The sequence below is a fragment of the Podarcis gaigeae genome (assembly GCF_964106915.1).
Source record: "Podarcis gaigeae genome assembly, chromosome: 1".
Taxonomy (NCBI): domain Eukaryota; kingdom Metazoa; phylum Chordata; class Lepidosauria; order Squamata; family Lacertidae; genus Podarcis; species Podarcis gaigeae.
The window spans coordinates 41,413,971-41,432,765 of NC_139678.1; the positions used below are offsets into that span (position 1 = coordinate 41,413,971).

Below are 18,795 nucleotides of genomic sequence, written 5' to 3' on the forward strand. Positions count from 1 at the left end.
CTGCCCATATACCTGGGAGAATGAAAATGCTTTAACCTGGCACTGAAATTACAGTAAAGTGGGCACCAGGAGTATCTCCCTGGGAGCAACATTCCAAAGACTGGAGGCAGCTATTACAGAGAAGACTTGCAGTGCTTTTTTGGCTGGGGGGGAGGGTGGAGAGATGGAAAAACAGAGAAGAGCCTCAGATGGCAAACACAGTGTCTGAGAGGGTTCATATGAGACAAAGTGGTCCTTTAGGTAAGTGGGTTCTGACCTGCATGGAACTTTAATAATGGTGAAAACCAGTGCTTTGAACTGAGCTCAGAAGCTAGTTGAAAGCCAGTGCAGTTGGGCCAAAACAGATGCTCTAGGTTTACGCCTTCCAGTTTTTGTTAACAGTCCGTCATTTCAAACAGTCCTCAAATGAAGCCCCACATACAACACATTGCAGTAATCCAGCCTAGACCAGAATGTAGACAGCTGAAGTAAAGCTATCCCCATCCAGAAAAGGTCATAGTTGGACAACAGCCAAAGTTGATGAAAGATACTCTATCCCATGGATGTCAGGTGGGCTTCTAGTAGCAATGTTGGAGCGAAGAATACCCTCAAGATGTGGACCTGCTTCTTCAGGGAGAGTGAGATGGCATCCAGAACAGGATCCACTTCACTCATCCAGTCAGAGGAATCAACTTGCAGTGTCTCAAATCTTGTCTCAAATCAGATTCAGTTTATTGGCTCTGAATCCACTGCCACACCTACTCGAGCTATAAAGGAAAAACAGTGCTGCGTGTGATCAGCAATGATGGCAGCACACTCTAAAACTCTGGATAATTCCCACTCAGCTGTATCATAAAGACGCCAAATAGAATGGATTATAAGACTGAACCCTGTAGAGCTCTTGACCATGGCATTGTTCTGGAGTTGGCAATCCAGATAGGAGCGGAACCACTGCAAAATAGTGCCTCCAGCTCCCGTCCTGGCTAGGCACTCTAGAACAATGTCATTGTCAAGAATACCGGAGGAAGAGAAGTCTCAGTAGGAACAGACTCCCGCCCTGTTTTTCTCCCAACACAGGCCATTATCTAGGGTGACCAAGGCAGTCTCAGTACTGAAGCCCACAGGCCCCTTAGCACAAAGAGGGCTTAAAAAATTGGACCAGCCAGTGAAAGAAGATTAACCTTTACTTTGTCAGCATCTAAACATTCATATGAAGAGAATTTTATTTTAAAACTTACTCTTCAAATTTGCTCTTAAGCAGTGATCTAACTAATGGTAGAAGGTCTACACAGCAGCCCACAGAAATATATGGTTTTTCTTCCTGTAAACTGAAACAAGATAATGTCAGTATACATAAACTTGCTCTTATAAATCTGAGCTCCACAAACCCCTACCCCTAGGTGTATTTTTTACCTGCTGGTAAGAACAGGAAGGCAGTCTACCACTACACCCAGATCTTGTATCCTGGAAACATCAGTAAAAAAAAATATACACTATTAGACACAGCTCTATGTAATTCTTCTAGACTTGAAACTTTTAAGCTCAGGAATTCATGAGCCAGCACATGCATTTAAATACAGCAGACTAAGAATAGCTGCAGTAAAAAAAGAAAAGAGAAAAGACAACATGCAAACTTTACACAGCATCAGTATTTGAGTCCAACAAGTTTTAGAGTCCTGCTGTCTTCTTTCAGTGGATACTTGCAAAAGTAGTACATGGGCCACTGAGGTGAATGGGAGGTCTGTGCATGATTTCTACATTCCCATCCAGCCCTCTGCCTCTGAGGGAGTGGGAATCCTACACATACAAGCACTGAAACCATTGTGGACTGGATTATACCAGTAATATTTTTCATATTTACCTTATTAAATAGGCTACGAGCTCGCTTATACTTCTTCTCCTCCAGAAAGTTAAAGCTACATTCAACCGGAGGTTTCTACTGAAGAGAACCTGTGCCATAGTATCATGATCTTCTGAAACCTAGAGACATGGGAACAATTTAGTCACTATGAACCAACAACTGTCAACCTATACTGTTTGTATCCTGCTGGTTCTCATTACAGCTATCATGTACTGTTCCTTACAGGCTATCTGACCAACATTTTAAAATATAATGGTTACAAAATCCAAGTCCTACTAAACAACTAAGACTGGAAGTAAGCCAGTAATCTTAAGATTCCAGCTTTTCATTTTAAAACAAGTATCACGTAACATTTAACTTACCTCTGAAAAAAATCCACTGTACTTTGATGATGGACTTTCTGTTTGAGATCGGCCAGAATCACTGGAGTTTAGTAAGAAGGTACGACCGCCAGCAGGCAGTTTTGCTGGCAGATCAGCTGCACATGCCAGTTCATTTTCCTTATTTGCCATGTCACGGCTCTTGACTTTCGGGAGCTGTTTCTTTCTGAAACAAGGCTTTGGAGTATAATAGTGAGCTTTTCTTCTGCAATATACTACTTTGAACAGAGGATGGGGGCTGGTCAATGTTTGCCCAGCAGTTGTTCTGCAAAAACAAAACAATGAGTTTAGATTAGTATCTAGTCAAAATCATTAAGTATAGTGCATGCTGTGTTATGATATTTTACAGTAAGATTTTATCTACCATAGTAGCATCCTGCATTGAGTTTTATATTTTGTATTCAAGGAGGACTGAACTGACACAATTTAAATCTGCTATCTGACTTACATGAGAAACACTTTTATCAATTACTTTGGTAATATGAGTGTCAGGATCTGAACAATCTTTAATGTATCTGTGATGGGATAGTGAGCTGCTTGTGCGTAAAAGCTTGATCCCTCTGGGGTTTGGCTGGTCATCCAAACCGAGGCACTAACGGAGCCCCCAAAGCATGACTCCGTCAGTCGCTGGTAGAATCTGACAGTGGGCGTCTACGGAATTTACGCCAACATAAAAGCTGTTTGACGGACATGCGCCTTCGTGACTCTCTGCGTGACAGTTTCCGGCGAAGGGTGGGAGTTCCTAACGGGGGTCTTGTTACCTCTTCGCTATTCTCACTAGAAGTATCCCAGAGCCTCCCCTCCGCTGTGACTCCTGCACTCCCCCTGCTGGTTCCTTCCTCTGCTGCAGATTCTCTCCTATTCTCCTGGAGCCTGTCCACCACCTGTCCCTCCGATGGCAGTTCCCTGACATCCACCTCCCCCCCAGGGCCCCGTTCACCCCCTCCCGCCTCCTCTCCCACTGGCGGTGAGGGCGGAAAGCCCCTGAAGGAACTCTCCTCGTCGTCCGAGGATTCAAACACTTCTAGCCACGGCGCACCGTCTCTCTCCCCGTCTTCCTCTTCTTCGTCGGAGTCGGCTTCCTCACCCACCCCTGACTTTGGGAACCCTTCAAACTCTCCTTCCTCATCGGTGGTCCCAAAGTGTTCCCTTCTAAATCGTGCCACGGGTTGCGGTTTTCTTGGGAAACGCTGATGAAATGTTTCTATTAAGACCTCGTCATTGACTACCTCTGCTGGTACCCAAGTGTTTTCCGACTCTACTTCCCCCTCCCATTCTACCAGATATTCCACCTGATTCCCCTTCCACCTGGAATCAATGATTCCTGCCACGTTCATGTCGCGCTCTCTCTCTTCTATCACGGGCGTTTGGGTGGCCTCTCTCTCACGCTCCCCCCACTCACGTCCCTCTCGGTACGGCGACAGTAATGACCTGTGAAATACTGGGTGTAATTTCATGTGACTGGGCAGCCTGAGTTTGAATGCTACTGGGTTGACCTGCTGTATGACCTCAAAGGGTCCCAATCTTTTGGGTCTCAATTTCTTACTCCCGCTCTTGAACGGTAGTCCTTGGGTGGATAACCACACCCGGTATCCCACCCTTATAGTTTCACCTTCCCTCCTATTTCTGTCTGCTTGCTTCTTATATTCTTCCTTGGCTTTCTCTAAATTAAGTTGAAGCTGACGGTGGATCGCTTCCATCTCTTCAAAAAAATATTCCGCCGCCGGCACGCTCCACCTCTCCCCTCCCTCTCCTGGGAATGCCCGGGGGTGACACCCATAATTTGCCAGAAAGGGACTCATCCCTGTGGACACGTTCTCCGCGTTGTTGTAGGCAAATTCTGCTAGAGGTAACTTATCCACCCAATCATTTTCTCTGTCTTTTACATAACACCTCAGGTATTGTTGTAAAATCCCGTTTGCCCTTTCCGCTTGCCCATTTGTTTCTGGGTGCCGGGCAGTTGAGAAATTTGAGTTCTACGTGCAGTAAGCTCATAAGTTTCCTCCAGAACCTGGAAGTAAATTGTTTCCCTCTGTCGCTCAAAACCCTCAAGGGGGCGCCATGCAACCTAAAAATATGTTCTACAAACAACTTGGCGGTTTCCTCCGCTGTGACCGCATGTGAACAAGCTATAAAATGACACATCTTGGTTAATAGATCTACCACCACCATGACAGCTGTTTTGCCTTTGGATTTTGGCAGGTCCGTCATAAAATCTATGGATACTGCCTCCCATGGCCTTTCTGGCGTGGGTAAGGGTTGTAATAGCCCCGCTGGCGCCACCCTCTCTCCTTTCGCTCGCTGGCACCTGTCGCAACCCCTGACATATTCCCGTACGTCCTCCCTCACCTTGGGCCACCAAAACTCCCTGGTAACCAACCACATGGTTTTGTGCTGTCCAAAATGTCCCGCTGTGGGGCTGTCATGCAACTGCTTGAGTACTCTGCCCCTCAGTTCCCCATCGGGTATGTACAGTGCCCCTTTGTAATACAACGCCCCGTTCTTTTCTTCAACCCCCCCTGTGTTCTCCTCTGTCCTCCTGAGCTCTCTGAGTTTCTCTTGGGCGTATTCATCGTTCTCAGTACCCTCTATCAGTTCCCTCTGCCCCACCAATGCCGCCCCACACACCCAGCGGTCTTCAGGGATTACATGCCTTGCCTCAGGCACTCCCTCCCCCTCTAAGTACTCAGGTTTCCTGGAAAGAGCGTCCGCCCTCACGTAACGAATCTCAAAGTGGAATTTGGAGAACTCCTGGGCCCATCGCACTTGTCTCTGGTTCAGCACTCGGGCTGTTCTCCAGTATTCCAGATTTTTGTGGTCAGTTCGGACTTGAACCTTGTGCTGCGCCCCAATCAGCAAGTGCCGCCATCTCCGGAATGCTTCATGAATGGCGAGCAGTTCTCGGTCGTATACTGTGTAGTTCCTCTCGGATTTGTTCAACTTCCGCGAGAAGAAGGCACACGGTCTCCATTCAGACGCATCTTTTCCCCGCTGGAGAAGAACGGCCCCCACCGCTCGGTCTGACGCGTCAGTCTCCACTCTCATTGGTTGTTGTAGATCCACGTGCAAAAGTTGCTCTTCCGACGCAAACGCCTGCTTTAAACGTTCGAACGCCCGCTGCGCTTCTTCCGTCCAAACAAATTTCTTTTTGCTACTAAGACAATCCGTGATGGGCGCTGTTAAATGGACAAAGTTTTTCATGAACTTCCTATAGAAGTTTCCGAAGCCCAGGAACCTTTGCACGTCCTTCTTGGTCTTTGGTGTTTTCCATTCCAGTACCGCTTGAACCTTGCTGGGATCCATGGCCAATCCCTTGTCAGACAACCGGTACCCCAGGAATTCCACCTCCCTGGTATGAAACTGACACTTCTCCAGTTTCACCCACAGCCGGTTTTCTCGCAGCTTGCTCAGTACCTCTCTTACATCTCGCACATGCTGCTCCTCATTCTCTGAGTACACCAGGACGTCATCTAAGAACGCTACGCAGTTCTTGTATAGCAGTGGCCCCAGGATGTGATTCATGAATGATTGAAAGCAGGCGGAGCCCGCTTGTAATCCGAAAGGCATAACCCGGTACTCAAAAGCCCCCAAGGGGGTGAACATAGTGGTCTTCCACTCATCCCCCTTTCTCACACGTATCAAGTTATATGCCCCCCTAAGGTCCAGCTTGGTAAAAATTTTCCCTTTTCTCACCCGTGTTAGAATGTCATCAATTCTAGGCATAGGGAAAGTCACTGGTTCTGACACTGCATTTAGGGCCCTGAAATCACATACAAGCCTGGGCTTGCCCGTGTTTTTTTTGTCCACAAAGAACACTGGGCTGCCCCCCACCGCTCGTGACTCTCTGATGAAACCTCGCTTGAGGTTCATGTCAATGAACTCCCTTAACTCCTGCATCTCACAGTCTGACATTGCATACAGCTTGCCCACTGGCAATTGTGCTCCTGGGAGTAAGTTAATTTGACAGTCAAAGGGTCTGTGCGGGGGCAGTTTATCTGCTTCTTTTTCGCTGAATACGTCAATCAAGTCAGCGTATTGTGGTGGCACCCTCCCCTTGTCCATCACTTCCATCCCTGCTAGAGTGGCCCTGGCCCCTGCCTGAGCCTCTCCCTCCTTGCAGTGTTCTAGGCAATGTGCTGATCCAAAGGAAACCACTCTCTGATGCCAGCCTACTAGCGGATCGTGTAGCGCCAGCCAGCTCATACCCAAGATAATAGGAGCTCCCCCCAAGGTGGCTACGTTAAACGCTATCAGTTCTGTGTGTCTTGCCACCCTCATTATCATTGGTACAGTCTGTTGGCTCACTTCTCCTCCCAACAGCTCCCTCCCATCAATCGTGGTAACCTGCAAAGGCTTACTTAATGGGATAGTCTGTATCTGGTGTTCAGCTGCAAACTCCTTACTCATGAAATTACATGAGCTACCTGAATCCAATAGCGCTTTTATCTTCAGTGGGTGTCCGTTTGCCAGTTCCAGCAACACCTCTATCACAAGCGCTGGTCTTGGAGGTTCCGGCGTGGGCACATTCACTACTCCCTGGCCTGGCTGCTGTGCCCTGATGTTGGCAACCAGGCGTTGGCTTTTACTTGCTCCGTGATTTCTTCTTCCTCCTTCCCCCCAACAGTTCCCGCCATCCCTTGCCATTCCTTCCTTTGCGGACAGACTCTGGCAAAGTGACCTGGCTGTTGGCAGAGATAGCATCTCTTGCCGCTCTTTCCCTCCTTCTTCCGCCCTTCACTGGTGTTTGAAACTGCGCGCGCGCGCGCTGTTCCAAGTTCCATCGGCTCTGCTGGCGGGAAAGGCTGCTCCGGAATCTCTGGAATGCGGAAGTCCTTCCAACGTTCCCCCTTTCCTTCCCGCTTTTCCATAGCTCTAGCCTCCTGGCGTGCTCCTATGGACAGCGCTGATTTAGTCAGCTGATCCATAGACTCCGCCCTAGGCACCCGGGAAAGTTCATCTTTCACTGCTGGAGAGAGACCTTCTTCAAACAGCATTTGAATAGGTTCACTAGCAAGGTCCCACCCTAGTCTATGAATCAGCATGGTGAACTCAGTCCAGTACTCACGTACAGATCGGCTCCCCTGTTTACACGCCATTAACTGTCTGCGCACCACCCCCTGCTCGATCTCGCTGGAAAACATCAAGTCCATAGCGCGAAAAAACTTCATTGTGTCCTTTAAGATTTCATTATTGGCTGCCATCAGGGGCCAAACCCAGTCCTTCGCCCCTCCCTCTAGATGGCCAATCACGTACGCCACTCTAGAGTTCTCATCGGGGAAGTCATCAAACAGTAGATTGAGAGCATATTGCATCTCTGTCCTAAAGGCTTGATAGTTCCTGGGATCCCCCCCAAATTTCTGCACCAATCCAGGCACCCGTCTGGCAAGTGGGGTGGTTTTCCCTTTATCCGCATCTTGAGCCCTCCTCTCCTCGAGCCTCGCCGTTTGCAGCGCCAGCTGGACCTCCAACGCCCTGTACCTTTCTTCCAGGCTTGGACCTGCTCCAGCTCCAGCTCCTCCGGTTCCGGCTGGTTCGCTCATGATGCCCTCTGCTTGCACAAGCTGCTTTCAAAGACTGTCAGATTGCTGTGATGGGATAGTGAGCTGCTTGTGCGTAAAAGCTTGATCCCTCTGGGGTTTGGCTGGTCATCCAAACCGAGGCACTAACGGAGCCCCCAAAGCATGACTCCGTCAGTTGCTGGTAGAATCTGACAGTGGGCGTCTACGGAATTTACGCCAACATAAAAGCTGTTTGACGGACATGCGCCTTCGTGACTCTCTGCGTGACAGTTTCCGGCGAAGGGTGGGAGTTCCTAACGGGGGTCTTGTTACCTCTTCGCTATTCTCACTAGAAGTATCCCAGAGCCTCCCCTCCGCTGTGACTCCTGCACTCCCCCTGCTGGTTCCTTCCTCTGCTGCAGATTCTCTCCTATTCTCCTGGAGCCTGTCCACCACCTGTCCCTCCGATGGCAGTTCCCTGACAGTATCATACTGATGCAAAATGGGCACTTGGATAGTGATGTGGGGGTATTAAACACTGCATTAACTCATTTACTAGAAAGCCAAAGATACTGGTCCAGTTCACACATAATGCTAACCCAAACCATGGTTAAACGCAAACATGCAAGCATGTAAAAACTGTGGCTGCTTTGCCCCTCCCCAAGTCATTCTGCTGTTACATAACCCAGAGCTAAGCCATGGTTTGCTTTGCTCCAGACAAACCAAGTGGTAACTAAAAAACCCCCCCGAGTTATTGCTAAACTAACTTCTAAGAAACTGGGCTAAAAGATGCTCATTCAATATTCTTCACTGATAATCGGAAAAGGAACTTGTCTAAATTGATCAGTTGTAGAATTCTGTCTCCAAGATTAAGAGAAACAGCTCTTACCTGCCTGTGGAAGAAGCCAAATGTTTTGCAGATTTCTTACCCTAGAAATAAACAGCATATATGTTATAACCAAGAATGAAAAAACATACTATTAATTTTCTGTGTGTCTGATTTTCTGTTTTTTTCCTCCTTGTTTCAATTGTTGTATACAACAAGCATTTGGGGAAAATACATTTATGGCTGCTCTGAGCATCTAGCTGAAGGACATGATATTGTGACATCCATGACAAGAGGTGGGATTATGACATCAGAGAAAACTTTGTATTACAACCTGTGTTATAATATCAGTCTTTACTAATAAAATGTGCCGGAAAGAGTACACTTGATTGCCAGGGTCTTAGATAAGTCTGCCAACAGCTTAAGAAGGTAATATGGTTGAGGATGATTTCTTCAGCACACCAAGTGAGCTATTATCTGTCATATTATCAATATGTTTATAGTGAGACTGTTCAGCATTTGAATGTTCTAACATTTGATATTCTGACTCATCAGGACTCCCCACAAAAAGGTAAGGTATCAATACAAACCACTTTTCTGCTGCTACCTTTGGTGTTATAAATTAAAAGGGCATTTTCACTCACGATTCTTTTGGTAGTGGACAGCATGGTTTTGGAAGAAAATGGTTTCTCATGTTTTAACTGTGTTGCTATCAAACATGTAGAATTCATCACCTATCCCCATTGCTTTTAATTTGTTTAGGCTCTTTTTTGTGCTTTTCACATTTTAACTCAAATGTGGAAAGCTTCCTTCTTCAACTGAATGCACAATCACAATCATGCTCTATGAATTGAATCACCTCACACTGATTCAAAATAATGTAAGAGTGCAATAGATGGATGGGTTACAAGGAGGGGTGTAGAAGGAAAAAGAAGCTATTTGTCAAGTAGATCTTACCCCTGAAGGTTCAGTTATAAAGAAGGGCTCATGCTAATGCAACACTACTTGGCAAATTAGTGAGAACACCTTCCCCATGTTGAAATGGGTAGATAGGTAGATCTATCAGAATATTTCTAGAAATTAGCAGCCATTTTCTGTATCTGCCTCTTCTGGATGGCCTAAGCATGTTCTTTCTAAGCCCATCATTTCATTCTGTTTAGAAACATAAGCTAGTGAATCATGACAATCATGCACTCTTTATATATAAGACAATATTTATGAAGGCTGTCAACCACACCCCCTTCACGATGGCATCTGGTTTGGCTGAAGAGGTTCTTACACATGTTGTCAGTGATGTGGAGCAGCAAGTTTTCCAGTGCTTATTTTTTCTCATGGAAATTTTTCTATTTTATAGATTCATAGGTAACAATGAATGGATGCCAGTTTAATATAGAATATTTGGCAGCCTTGACTGTTTTAATGTTTTTTCTCTTTGTTTACTAAATACAAATAAAATAAACACGTTAAATTATATAACTCTCTAGGGCAGGCTGTCTCAACCTTGGGTCCTCCAAGGTTGTTTGACTACAACTCCCATCATCCCTAGCTAGCAGGACCAGTGGTCAAGTATGATGGAAATTGTAGTTCAACTACTAGGGACCCATGGTTGAGAAAGGCTGTTCTAAGGTGCCTGGAAATTTCCCAATGCAAGGCTGATTAAAAAAAATATAAAAAATATAGAACAGTTATATGTGTTTTATAATTGTAATAGTTTTATTTGTTTTTATAAACTGTAAATAAAAAACCAACTGGAGCTACTGGGTATTTGTTGCTCTTGCTGATTATAATATTGGAACTAATGACCCTTTACAGCTCTGAATGGGAGGTCACTCACAACACACAACACAATAGAACTAGCTGTGTATGTCTTGCATTAGAAAACTAGTTATATGATCTAGATGAAAATGTAAAAGCTTACCTCCTTCATGTTCTCATTAATGGAATAAGAACTCCTTTTTCTAGGGAGATCAACAGGACGACCGTCACTATACAATAGCATTCGTTTTCTAACATTTTGGGCTTCAGTTGCCATAATATCCAAAATCCCTGGTTTTCAAGACAAAGGCAAAGTTAATTTTCATTCTTAACATTATCTGTCAATCCCACAGTAATCTGAATGAGATTTAATGAAGACATTGTTTATTTAGCACATTAGATGCAATCTACAGGGAAGTCTGTATCAGCTGTAAGTGATAAGTACTTAACTAATACATGCCCTGTGGATAATATGATAGAGATTTTGAAAAACCTCATCTGTGGCCCAATAAGGACACCTGAAGTTTCTGCACTGTTTATTATTATTATTTAAATATTTATACAGTACACTTTCAAAAAAACTCAGCAAGGTGCTGTACAACATGGAATATTCACACAATTAAGATTCAAAATATGTCAATGCACATTGGTTAATTCAGTCTAAAGATCTGCTAACACCTAAGGCCAATCTCACTGCTGCCATCATTTAAAAAAAAATATCAAAATCTTCAAAGGGATCCATCTGGATACTATTATCTGCCATAGGCTATACAGTGCCAACCTTCTAACTAAGCGCTTGACAGTTTCTTCTCTTCAACACTTGCTTACAACTCCTCAGTTAATAAATAACATTAATATAAATTGGTTTCAGAAACATAAGAACCACAGACAATTTGAAGTCTAGAATAAAGGCCATTAAGTTTGGTATTTTATTTTTAATAAATAAATACAAAATAAAATTAGTTAGTGATTTGTGGTCCTCATCTCATAAGCTTTTGTTTCCTTCTCTCAAAATAATCCCTGGGAATACTTATAAATCAATTTCAGATCTGCACAACCATCCCCTGGAGCCTAAGGTAACAGCATACTATGGAGGGCAATGTTCCATTGCAAAGATGCTTTGTGCACAGTCTATAAATAGGTAATCAGCTCTTCAGTCTTACTGGACTGAAGTACAGCTGCTGCTGCTTCCTTAAAAATGCTCCTTCAGAACAATGCATTAGGTAAAGAAAACAGGAAAGTAGAAATTCACGCCAATGTAATACCTTTTTCTGAATGTTAATATCCATGCAGCAGTAACAGAAGTACAAACCATCTGGTTTACCTATCCTGACCACTTTATTGCAATGAATATCACAATGTGACACAGTCTAGTTCAGCCTCCTATGTAAGTTACTAACTTGCAAAAATGTTATTAGCCTGCTGGGGGCTGGCTGGAAAGATGCACAGCATTTCTAAGCCAGGTGGGAAAGAGGGCTGGAGTGTTTCATCTCTCTTCCATCAGCCTACTCAATTGCCTGAGCAGAATTCTTGGTCACCTACAGCAGCTACCAAACTAGGCCTCAAATACTAGAGTGAGGGCACAACCCAGTGAATATGTAAAGAAGTCTTTAAAATACAGCGGTACCTCTAGTTGCGGACTTAATCCGTTTCGGGGTGCTGTTTGCACCCCAAAAAGTCCGCAACTAGAGTGCCTCTTCTGCACATGTGCGTGGCATGATCAAGCACTTCTGCGCATGTGCAGGTGGCGAACCCGGAAGTAAACACTTCCAGGTTTGCCGCGTTCGTAAGCTGAAAGTCCGTAAGAAGAGTGGAACGCAACACGAGGTATGGCCGTACCAACAAATATTACAATAAAACAGTTACTAGGTACTGCTTCAGATTTGTTTGAATATCTAAGCTATAAGTGTACAGTGGTACCTTGGTTTACGAACGTAATTTGTTCCGGAAGTTCGTTCTTAAACCAAAACCGTTCTTAAACCGAGGCGTGCTTTCCCTAATGAGGCCTCCCACTGCTGGTGCCCTTCCACCGTTCAACTTCTATTCGTAGACCGAGGTAAAGTTCGCTAACCGGAACACTACTTCCGGATGCCGAGTTCTTATACCAAATAGTTCGTAAACAGGGCTGTTCTTAAACCAAGGTACCACTGGACTGCATTTTAGATATTATCAAATATTTCATTTCAAGCACTTTTGGCTCTTGGAAGACATTTGAGATATTTATATGGTTCTTAAAGTCAACACGGGGCATTTCCTCATCTTGCACAATGGGTTGCAAATTCCTCTGTATATCCTGAAGGACCAATCTTGTTTGGAATATAGCTGTTTTGTGCAAGTGCAGTTTTGCATAAAACAGCTGTATTAGAAATAAAAAAACATACATAGGTCCTGTGGATGTCTTCAGCAGCCACCAGCAGAAATAGGCATGCTTATCCTCTGAGATAAATGGAAACAAAATGGCTAGTTTGCGCTCAGGCAAGGAGCAAACAGAAGTAGGTGGTGTAGCAATAGAGAAAGGACGCAAGGAAACATCACCACACATGCAAAGAACCAGAAACAAAAACATGATGTCACAGTAAGCTTCAGTATGCACCAGTAGCGTAGCGTGGGTTGTCAGCACCCGGGGCAAGGCAAGTAATTTGCACCCCCCAACCCGTGGATTTGCGCCCCCTAACCCCCAGATGTTGCGCCCGGTGCGGCCGGGCCCCCCTGCACCCCCCACCACTGGTATGCACAGCATTCAGGCAATTGTGCATTTTTTATGTTTGATAATTGCAGATCAGGAAAACTTGGATTAAATGACAAAAACCTATAGGTTGGCAATTGGCATTTGGACAAGGATGGCACACAGATGCCAAAAAAAAACCAAAAAACCAAATAGCTCTGAATTCACATTAAACTTCAGGTGCCACATGGATGGGCCCCTCAAGTATTTGTTCATTTTATTTTTCCAGATATAACTCAAACTAACCAGATCCTATTAAATTTAGAGCACTGGAAATTAGTATTACATCAATTAACTACCACCCCCAGGCATATGTTGCAATGAGATTAGATTTTTTTTTTTCCTATTTCAAATTTTAATACACTTTATAAGGATAGGAGCAAAAGCTGATAAGGGCACTATTGTGCTCAAGGCAATTTGCACGCCTACTAATGTTGAGGAAATCAAACAATAAATGTAACAGTTATGTCTGAAGCTTGACGACTTCTAATATGGTATGACCATGAATTCTTTTTTCGTTTACCCCACCATTTTTACAGCTGTGATCGTTACACCATTGGAATTTGGTAAAATTGCAAAGATTACAAGTTTGATATCTAACAGCAGCTCTCAGGATGTGGCTGATGTGCTTGTATACAAAAGAAACCTCATAATGCAAAAATGTTGCTTTTAAGTAACTGTATTACTTCAACAGCAGAAATTGGAATCAAACCTGTATTTTGGGGAAAGCATAAATCATGGTAGCACGTGTGCTTGTTGTTGTTGTTTTTCTTCCCCAAATCAGAAAAATCCTGAATACTTTACAATGACAGTGCACTTCTGTGTACGTCTTCTCAACTGATGTCCCACTGAGTTCAATGGGATTTACTCATGTGAAGTGTGTATAAGATTGCAGCCTAAATGAAATTCAGAGCTGTTCACTCCCTCTAAATCTGCGTCTCTTTCAAAACAAAACCTTAATTATCTTAATAAGCAAATTAAAAGTTGTCTAGCCAAAATCCTCAGCTCAGCTGAAATGATTAGTTATTATCACATGAGTAATCTACTGCAGTACCAATCAGCCTTTTCACAACTGAACCCTATGCCCATCAAATTACCGTATTTTTCGTCCCATAGGACGCTCCGTCACATAGGACGCACCTACTTTTTTTTGGGGGGGGGAATAAAGGAAAAATTTTTTTCCTTTATTCCCCCCCCCAAAACCTGGTCGGGGAACAGTGGGATGGCGGTGCTGCGCCTCCCCGCTGTCCCCCGAGCTTGTGGGGCTGGCCCATGTCTGCCTGGCGCGTGGGGCGCTCTGCTTCAGGGCGCTCCGCGCGTCAGGCGGCAGGCTACAGTCCGCAGCATGGGGAACCCTCTGTTTCAGGGCGCCCCACGCGCCCCCCGGGTGCGCAAGGCTTGCCAACACCAGCGCGGAGCACGGGGCGTCCTCCGAAGGGCGCCCCGTGCTCCGCGCTGCCAGCTGCCGCTCGCAAGCCTTGCGCTCCCGGAGGGGAGATCCCCCAGGTGCGTAAGGCTGGCCAACACCAGCGCGGAGCACGGGGCGTCCTCCGAAGGGCGCCCCGTGCTCCGCGCTGCCGCCCGCAAGCCTTGCGCTCTCGGGGGGAGATCCCCCGGGTGCGCAAGACTTGCCAACACCAGCGCGGAGCACGGGGCGGCCTCCGAAGGGCGCCCCGTGCTCCGCGCTGCCAGCTGCCGCCCGCAAGCCTTGCGCTCCCAGGGGGAGATCCCCCGGGTGCGCAAGGCTGGCCAACACCAGCGCGGAGCACGGGGCGGCCTCCGAAGGGCGCCCCGTGCTCCCGGCTTCCGCCCGCAAGCCTTGCGCTCTGGGGGGGGGAGATCCCCAGGGTGCGCAAGGCTGGCCAACACCAGCGCGGAGCACGGGGCGTCCTCCGAAGGGCGCCCCGTGCTCCGCGCTGCCAGCTGCCGCCCGCAAGCCTTGCGCTCTCGGGGGGAGATCCCCCGGGTGCGCAAGACTTGCCAACACCAGCGCGGAGCACGGGGCGGCCTCCGAAGGGTGCCCCGTGCTCCGCGCTGCCGCCCGCAAGCCTTGCGCTCCCGGGGGGGAGAATCCCCGGGTGCGCAAGGCTTGCCGACACCAGCGCGGAGCACGGGGCGGCCTCCGAAGGGTGCCCCGTGCTCCGCGCTGCCGCCCGCAAGCCTTCGGCTCCCGGGGGAACTCCCTCCGGGCGTGCAAGGCTTGCGGATAGCTTCCTAGAGCCTGGAGAGCGAGAGACGTCGGTGCGCACCGACGCCTCTCGCTCTCCAGGCTTCAGCGAAAGCCTGCATTCGCCCCATAGGACGCACACACATTTCCCCTTCATTTTTTGGAGGGGAAAAAGTGCGTCTTATAGGGCGAAAAATACGGTAGTTATCAGAGATGGAATTCTGACACTACTTTTTTGTTATCAATTCAGCTTCATACATAAATCGCTCCAGTTCCTAGAAGAGCAATCCTAGTTTATAGCACATTGTGAAAATCATATCAACATTAAGCCTATAGCAGTCTTCAAAAGATAACAATATGCAGTTTTTTAGAGCTTGGAGTAGACATACAGTGGTACCTCGGGTTAAGTACTTAATTCATTCTGGAGGTCTGTTCTTAACCTGAAACTGTTCTTAACCTGAAGAACTACTTTAGCTAACGGGGCCTCCTGCTGCCGCTGTGCCGCTGCTGCACAATTTCTGTTCTCATCCTGAAACAAAGCTCTTAACCCAAGGTACTATTTCTGGGTTAGAGGAGTCTGTAACCTGAAGCGTATGTAACCCAAGGTACCAGTGTATCAGAAAACCTGGTCCTTGAGTTTGTTTATTTCATTTGGGTGGACGGGAGACACCTCTCTGGCTCATGGATCAAATATAGTCCTCCAGTTCTCTCTATCAAGCTCTTGAGCGGGCTTCCTCCACCTCGGCCCTCCAGATGTTTTTGGCCTACAACTCCCATGATCCCTAGCTAGCAAGACCAGTGGTCAGGGATGATGGGAACTGTAGTCTCAAAACATCTGGAGGGCCAAGGTTGAGGAAGCCTGCACTTGAGACACTCTCAAGTACAAATCCCTCACTGGCCCTGTTCACTCGCACCTTCCTCACATGCTTCTGCCTGGCTGGAATGTGCTCCTGAACCATGATATTGTATCTTGTTTTCCAGAGTAGCAGTGTGCATGTAGACATGTATGTAACTTTGGACGTTTGTGTACTGTAGGTGAATTGCAGGCTTTGTACAGAACTAAGTCACATTTGTTGCTCTGTCCAATTTTTCCTCTAGCCTTGTCCATGCAGCCCCCAGAATGTCGTCCATGAGGAAATATGGCTCCTGGGCTGAATAGGGTTCCCTACCTCTGACTTACTTCCTCCTCCCTTCCAATCCCTTTCCTTTTGGGTTGTGATTTTTTAGATAGCTTCAGGTTGATCTGTAATCCCCATAGTTCTCTCCCCTCCCCCGCCTGCCAATCAAGGGGGTACTCTGCCAATTTCACAGCTAACTATGGTTAACACTAAATGTATAACTACAGCTGGCACCAAACCAAAGTTGGCAAACTCTTTGCAGTCTGAAATGATCAGTGGCCTTGTTTACACGTAGCACAAAACCATAATTAAATGCCTCCCTCCCTAACCTGGTACCATCTGGGTGTTTCAGACTAAAAAACTTGCATAATCTCTGACCACTGGCCATTTTGGTCGAGACTAATTGTAGACCAAAACATTTAGAAGGCTCTGATTTGGGGAAGACTGGTTTAGTACTGTGTGTTCAAGCCTTGGGATTGTGCATCTCCCTTATCACACATTCAAGGAGATCAAAAGCATCCATTTCTGTTTTGAGCTAATCACAGCTTTTAAGGTCCCGACAGAACCCAGCCAAATTGTACTTAGTGTTAACTATGGTTTACTGTAACAAGCCAGGTTCATTAACCACAACGTTGGCTAATTTCAATAAACTACAGGCAGTTATTCTGTGACAGGCAAGTACAAGAAGATGGGTTAAGTGCTGCAATTATCCACAAGACTGTCTATATGCAATGCACATAGTAACACTTTTAAAGTAATTGATCAGGCAGCATTATATCTGAAGGGTTTCAAAAGTTAACAAAATAGACAATCCTCAGAAGAGAGACTTCATGAACTTTTTGCAGTGCACTTCCATGATGTGCATCTTTTCCTATCACCATCAGACATCTGAAGCCCAGGTTATCCTCCTTTTGGTAGATGGATGCAGGTCTTCTGCACCAAAACTGAAGGAAAGGGAAGGTCAAGAGAAGCACTAAAGTAAGCAACTTCTGGAAGCTAGGAAAAAAGCTGGCCTCACACGATTAATTAGATCATGCTGCTTTCTATGTCATCTTAAAAATAAATAAAAATCAATACTTGCAATTTTGGAAAGGTTTTTTTCCCCTTGTTGTTTTCAAGCTAATGCCAAAGGCAGACTTGCTCCCTAAATGCAGATTTTTTAAAAATATGGACCTTTTAAAAATACAATCTTGTACTTGCTGCCCAAAATTATATAGTCAACCAAAAACCTCACCATGTGATCACATGAAACTCAAACACTGTGAGCAGCGTGTAATGTGGGCAACCTATGTCTGCTTTGTAGGGTGCATCAAAAGGGGGAAAAAGAGCTAAGGTGGTTTGTGGGCTGAAATACTTCTAAAATAAGTGAAAGTAATAAAAATGAAAAGGATAACAAAACACAGATAAACAGCAAAATTATTCCTTATGTTCAGGGAAGTTTTTAATATGTAATGCTGTATTGTGTTTTAATATTTGGTTGGGAGCCGCCCAGAGTGGGCGGGGTATAAATAATTTATTATTATTATTATTATTATTATTATTATTATTATTTTCCCAAATCCATTTATTTAACAAAAGCAGATAATCCACTGATGGTCAAGAATTTATGGTAACACATGGATAGATGTTTTCAACATAGTACTTTACCACAGAATTAAAAACCTTCTGAGAAAAATGTTAGCATCCTTATGCCACAGTGATCAGTATCCCATTAAACCTGACAATGCAAAGATTTATGCTTGCACAGTGGGAGTTCCCCCCTCTCCCTCTCTATCTGCAGCCCCTAAATTTTTTATGGATTTCCCCCTAACCATTGAGAACAGATTTGGGGAGGGCACAGGGAGCACATAGAGGGATGAAACAGAGAAGTCTTATTGTGTAAGGAGAAGTCATTGTACTGACAGAATGGTCACTTAGTGCTACATTGGATACAAGCTATAGGATATTCAACTGTGCTGTAGCACTTTTTAAAATCTTTCATGGTAAGAGAGGGATGTGCATTATCATTTCTTTAGTGGGTCAGATGAAGATCTTGTGAACCATGTGATGACGTACTGGTCACTGTAGCATAAGGACATGTATGTTTACTCAGAATAAGGTCCTTTATATTTAATGAGGCTTACTAATACACACCTATTAATTTGATCAACCACTTTTAAATTGACTCTCTTCAGGCACACTGACACTAGTGGCTCCCCCTCAGCATAGCAAACCATGCATTGTTGCACAGGTAAACTGGAGAGGCGATACATGCCCTCAAGAAGTACTTGGAATAAGGATAGATTACAAAATGTAAAACATACTGAAAAATAAAGTATGTTAGATTCTGCGCATAAAGGTTGGAATACTATGATACTGGAGTTAAATCTATGGTAACATAATAATAGTGTGAACTACAGCAAAATGTTAAAGATTCTTAGGTCTTGGTAGAATTAGCAAGGTCCAGCAAACAAAGTTGGAGGAATGAAACTACCTGGATGTGAAAC

The 18,795-nt window shown here is 45.3% G+C and overlaps 1 protein-coding gene and 1 long non-coding RNA gene across 4 annotated transcripts in view; one reads left to right on the top strand and one right to left on the bottom strand.

The window, feature by feature from the left end:
- KATNBL1 (katanin regulatory subunit B1 like 1) overlaps positions 1 to 18,795 on the bottom strand; it is a 30,598-nt gene that overhangs the window by 6,053 nt on the left and 5,750 nt on the right. Inside the window, exons 1-6 of one of the 2 annotated variants that reach the window (XR_014565808.1) lie at positions 10,463 to 10,584; positions 8,608 to 8,648; positions 2,203 to 2,485; positions 1,841 to 1,959; positions 1,393 to 1,443; positions 1,218 to 1,307 (exon numbers count right to left, since the gene is read on the bottom strand). Coding sequence is in view for 1 of the 2 variants with exons in the window: in XM_083745262.1 (XP_083601388.1) it covers positions 1,218 to 1,307; positions 1,393 to 1,443; positions 1,841 to 1,959; positions 2,203 to 2,485; positions 8,608 to 8,648; positions 10,463 to 10,590 (712 nt within the window). In the remaining variant the exon portion in view is untranslated. Of the gene's footprint in view, positions 1 to 1,217; positions 1,308 to 1,392; positions 1,444 to 1,840; positions 1,960 to 2,202; positions 2,486 to 8,607; positions 8,649 to 10,462; positions 10,591 to 18,795 lie in introns of those variants that run through there. The other variant, XM_083745262.1, reaches the window with a different exon arrangement.
- Positions 8,657 to 17,392, top strand: LOC310847706. 2 transcript variants are annotated; one of them, XR_014565972.1, is made up of 3 exons: positions 8,657 to 9,115; positions 10,507 to 10,613; positions 16,989 to 17,392. It is a non-coding gene; the product is annotated as an uncharacterized lncRNA (long non-coding RNA). The 2 variants fall into 2 exon arrangements; XR_014565973.1 differs by lacking the exon at positions 16,989 to 17,392 and adding an exon at positions 16,290 to 16,377 and having other exon boundaries at positions 8,665 to 9,115; positions 10,507 to 10,608.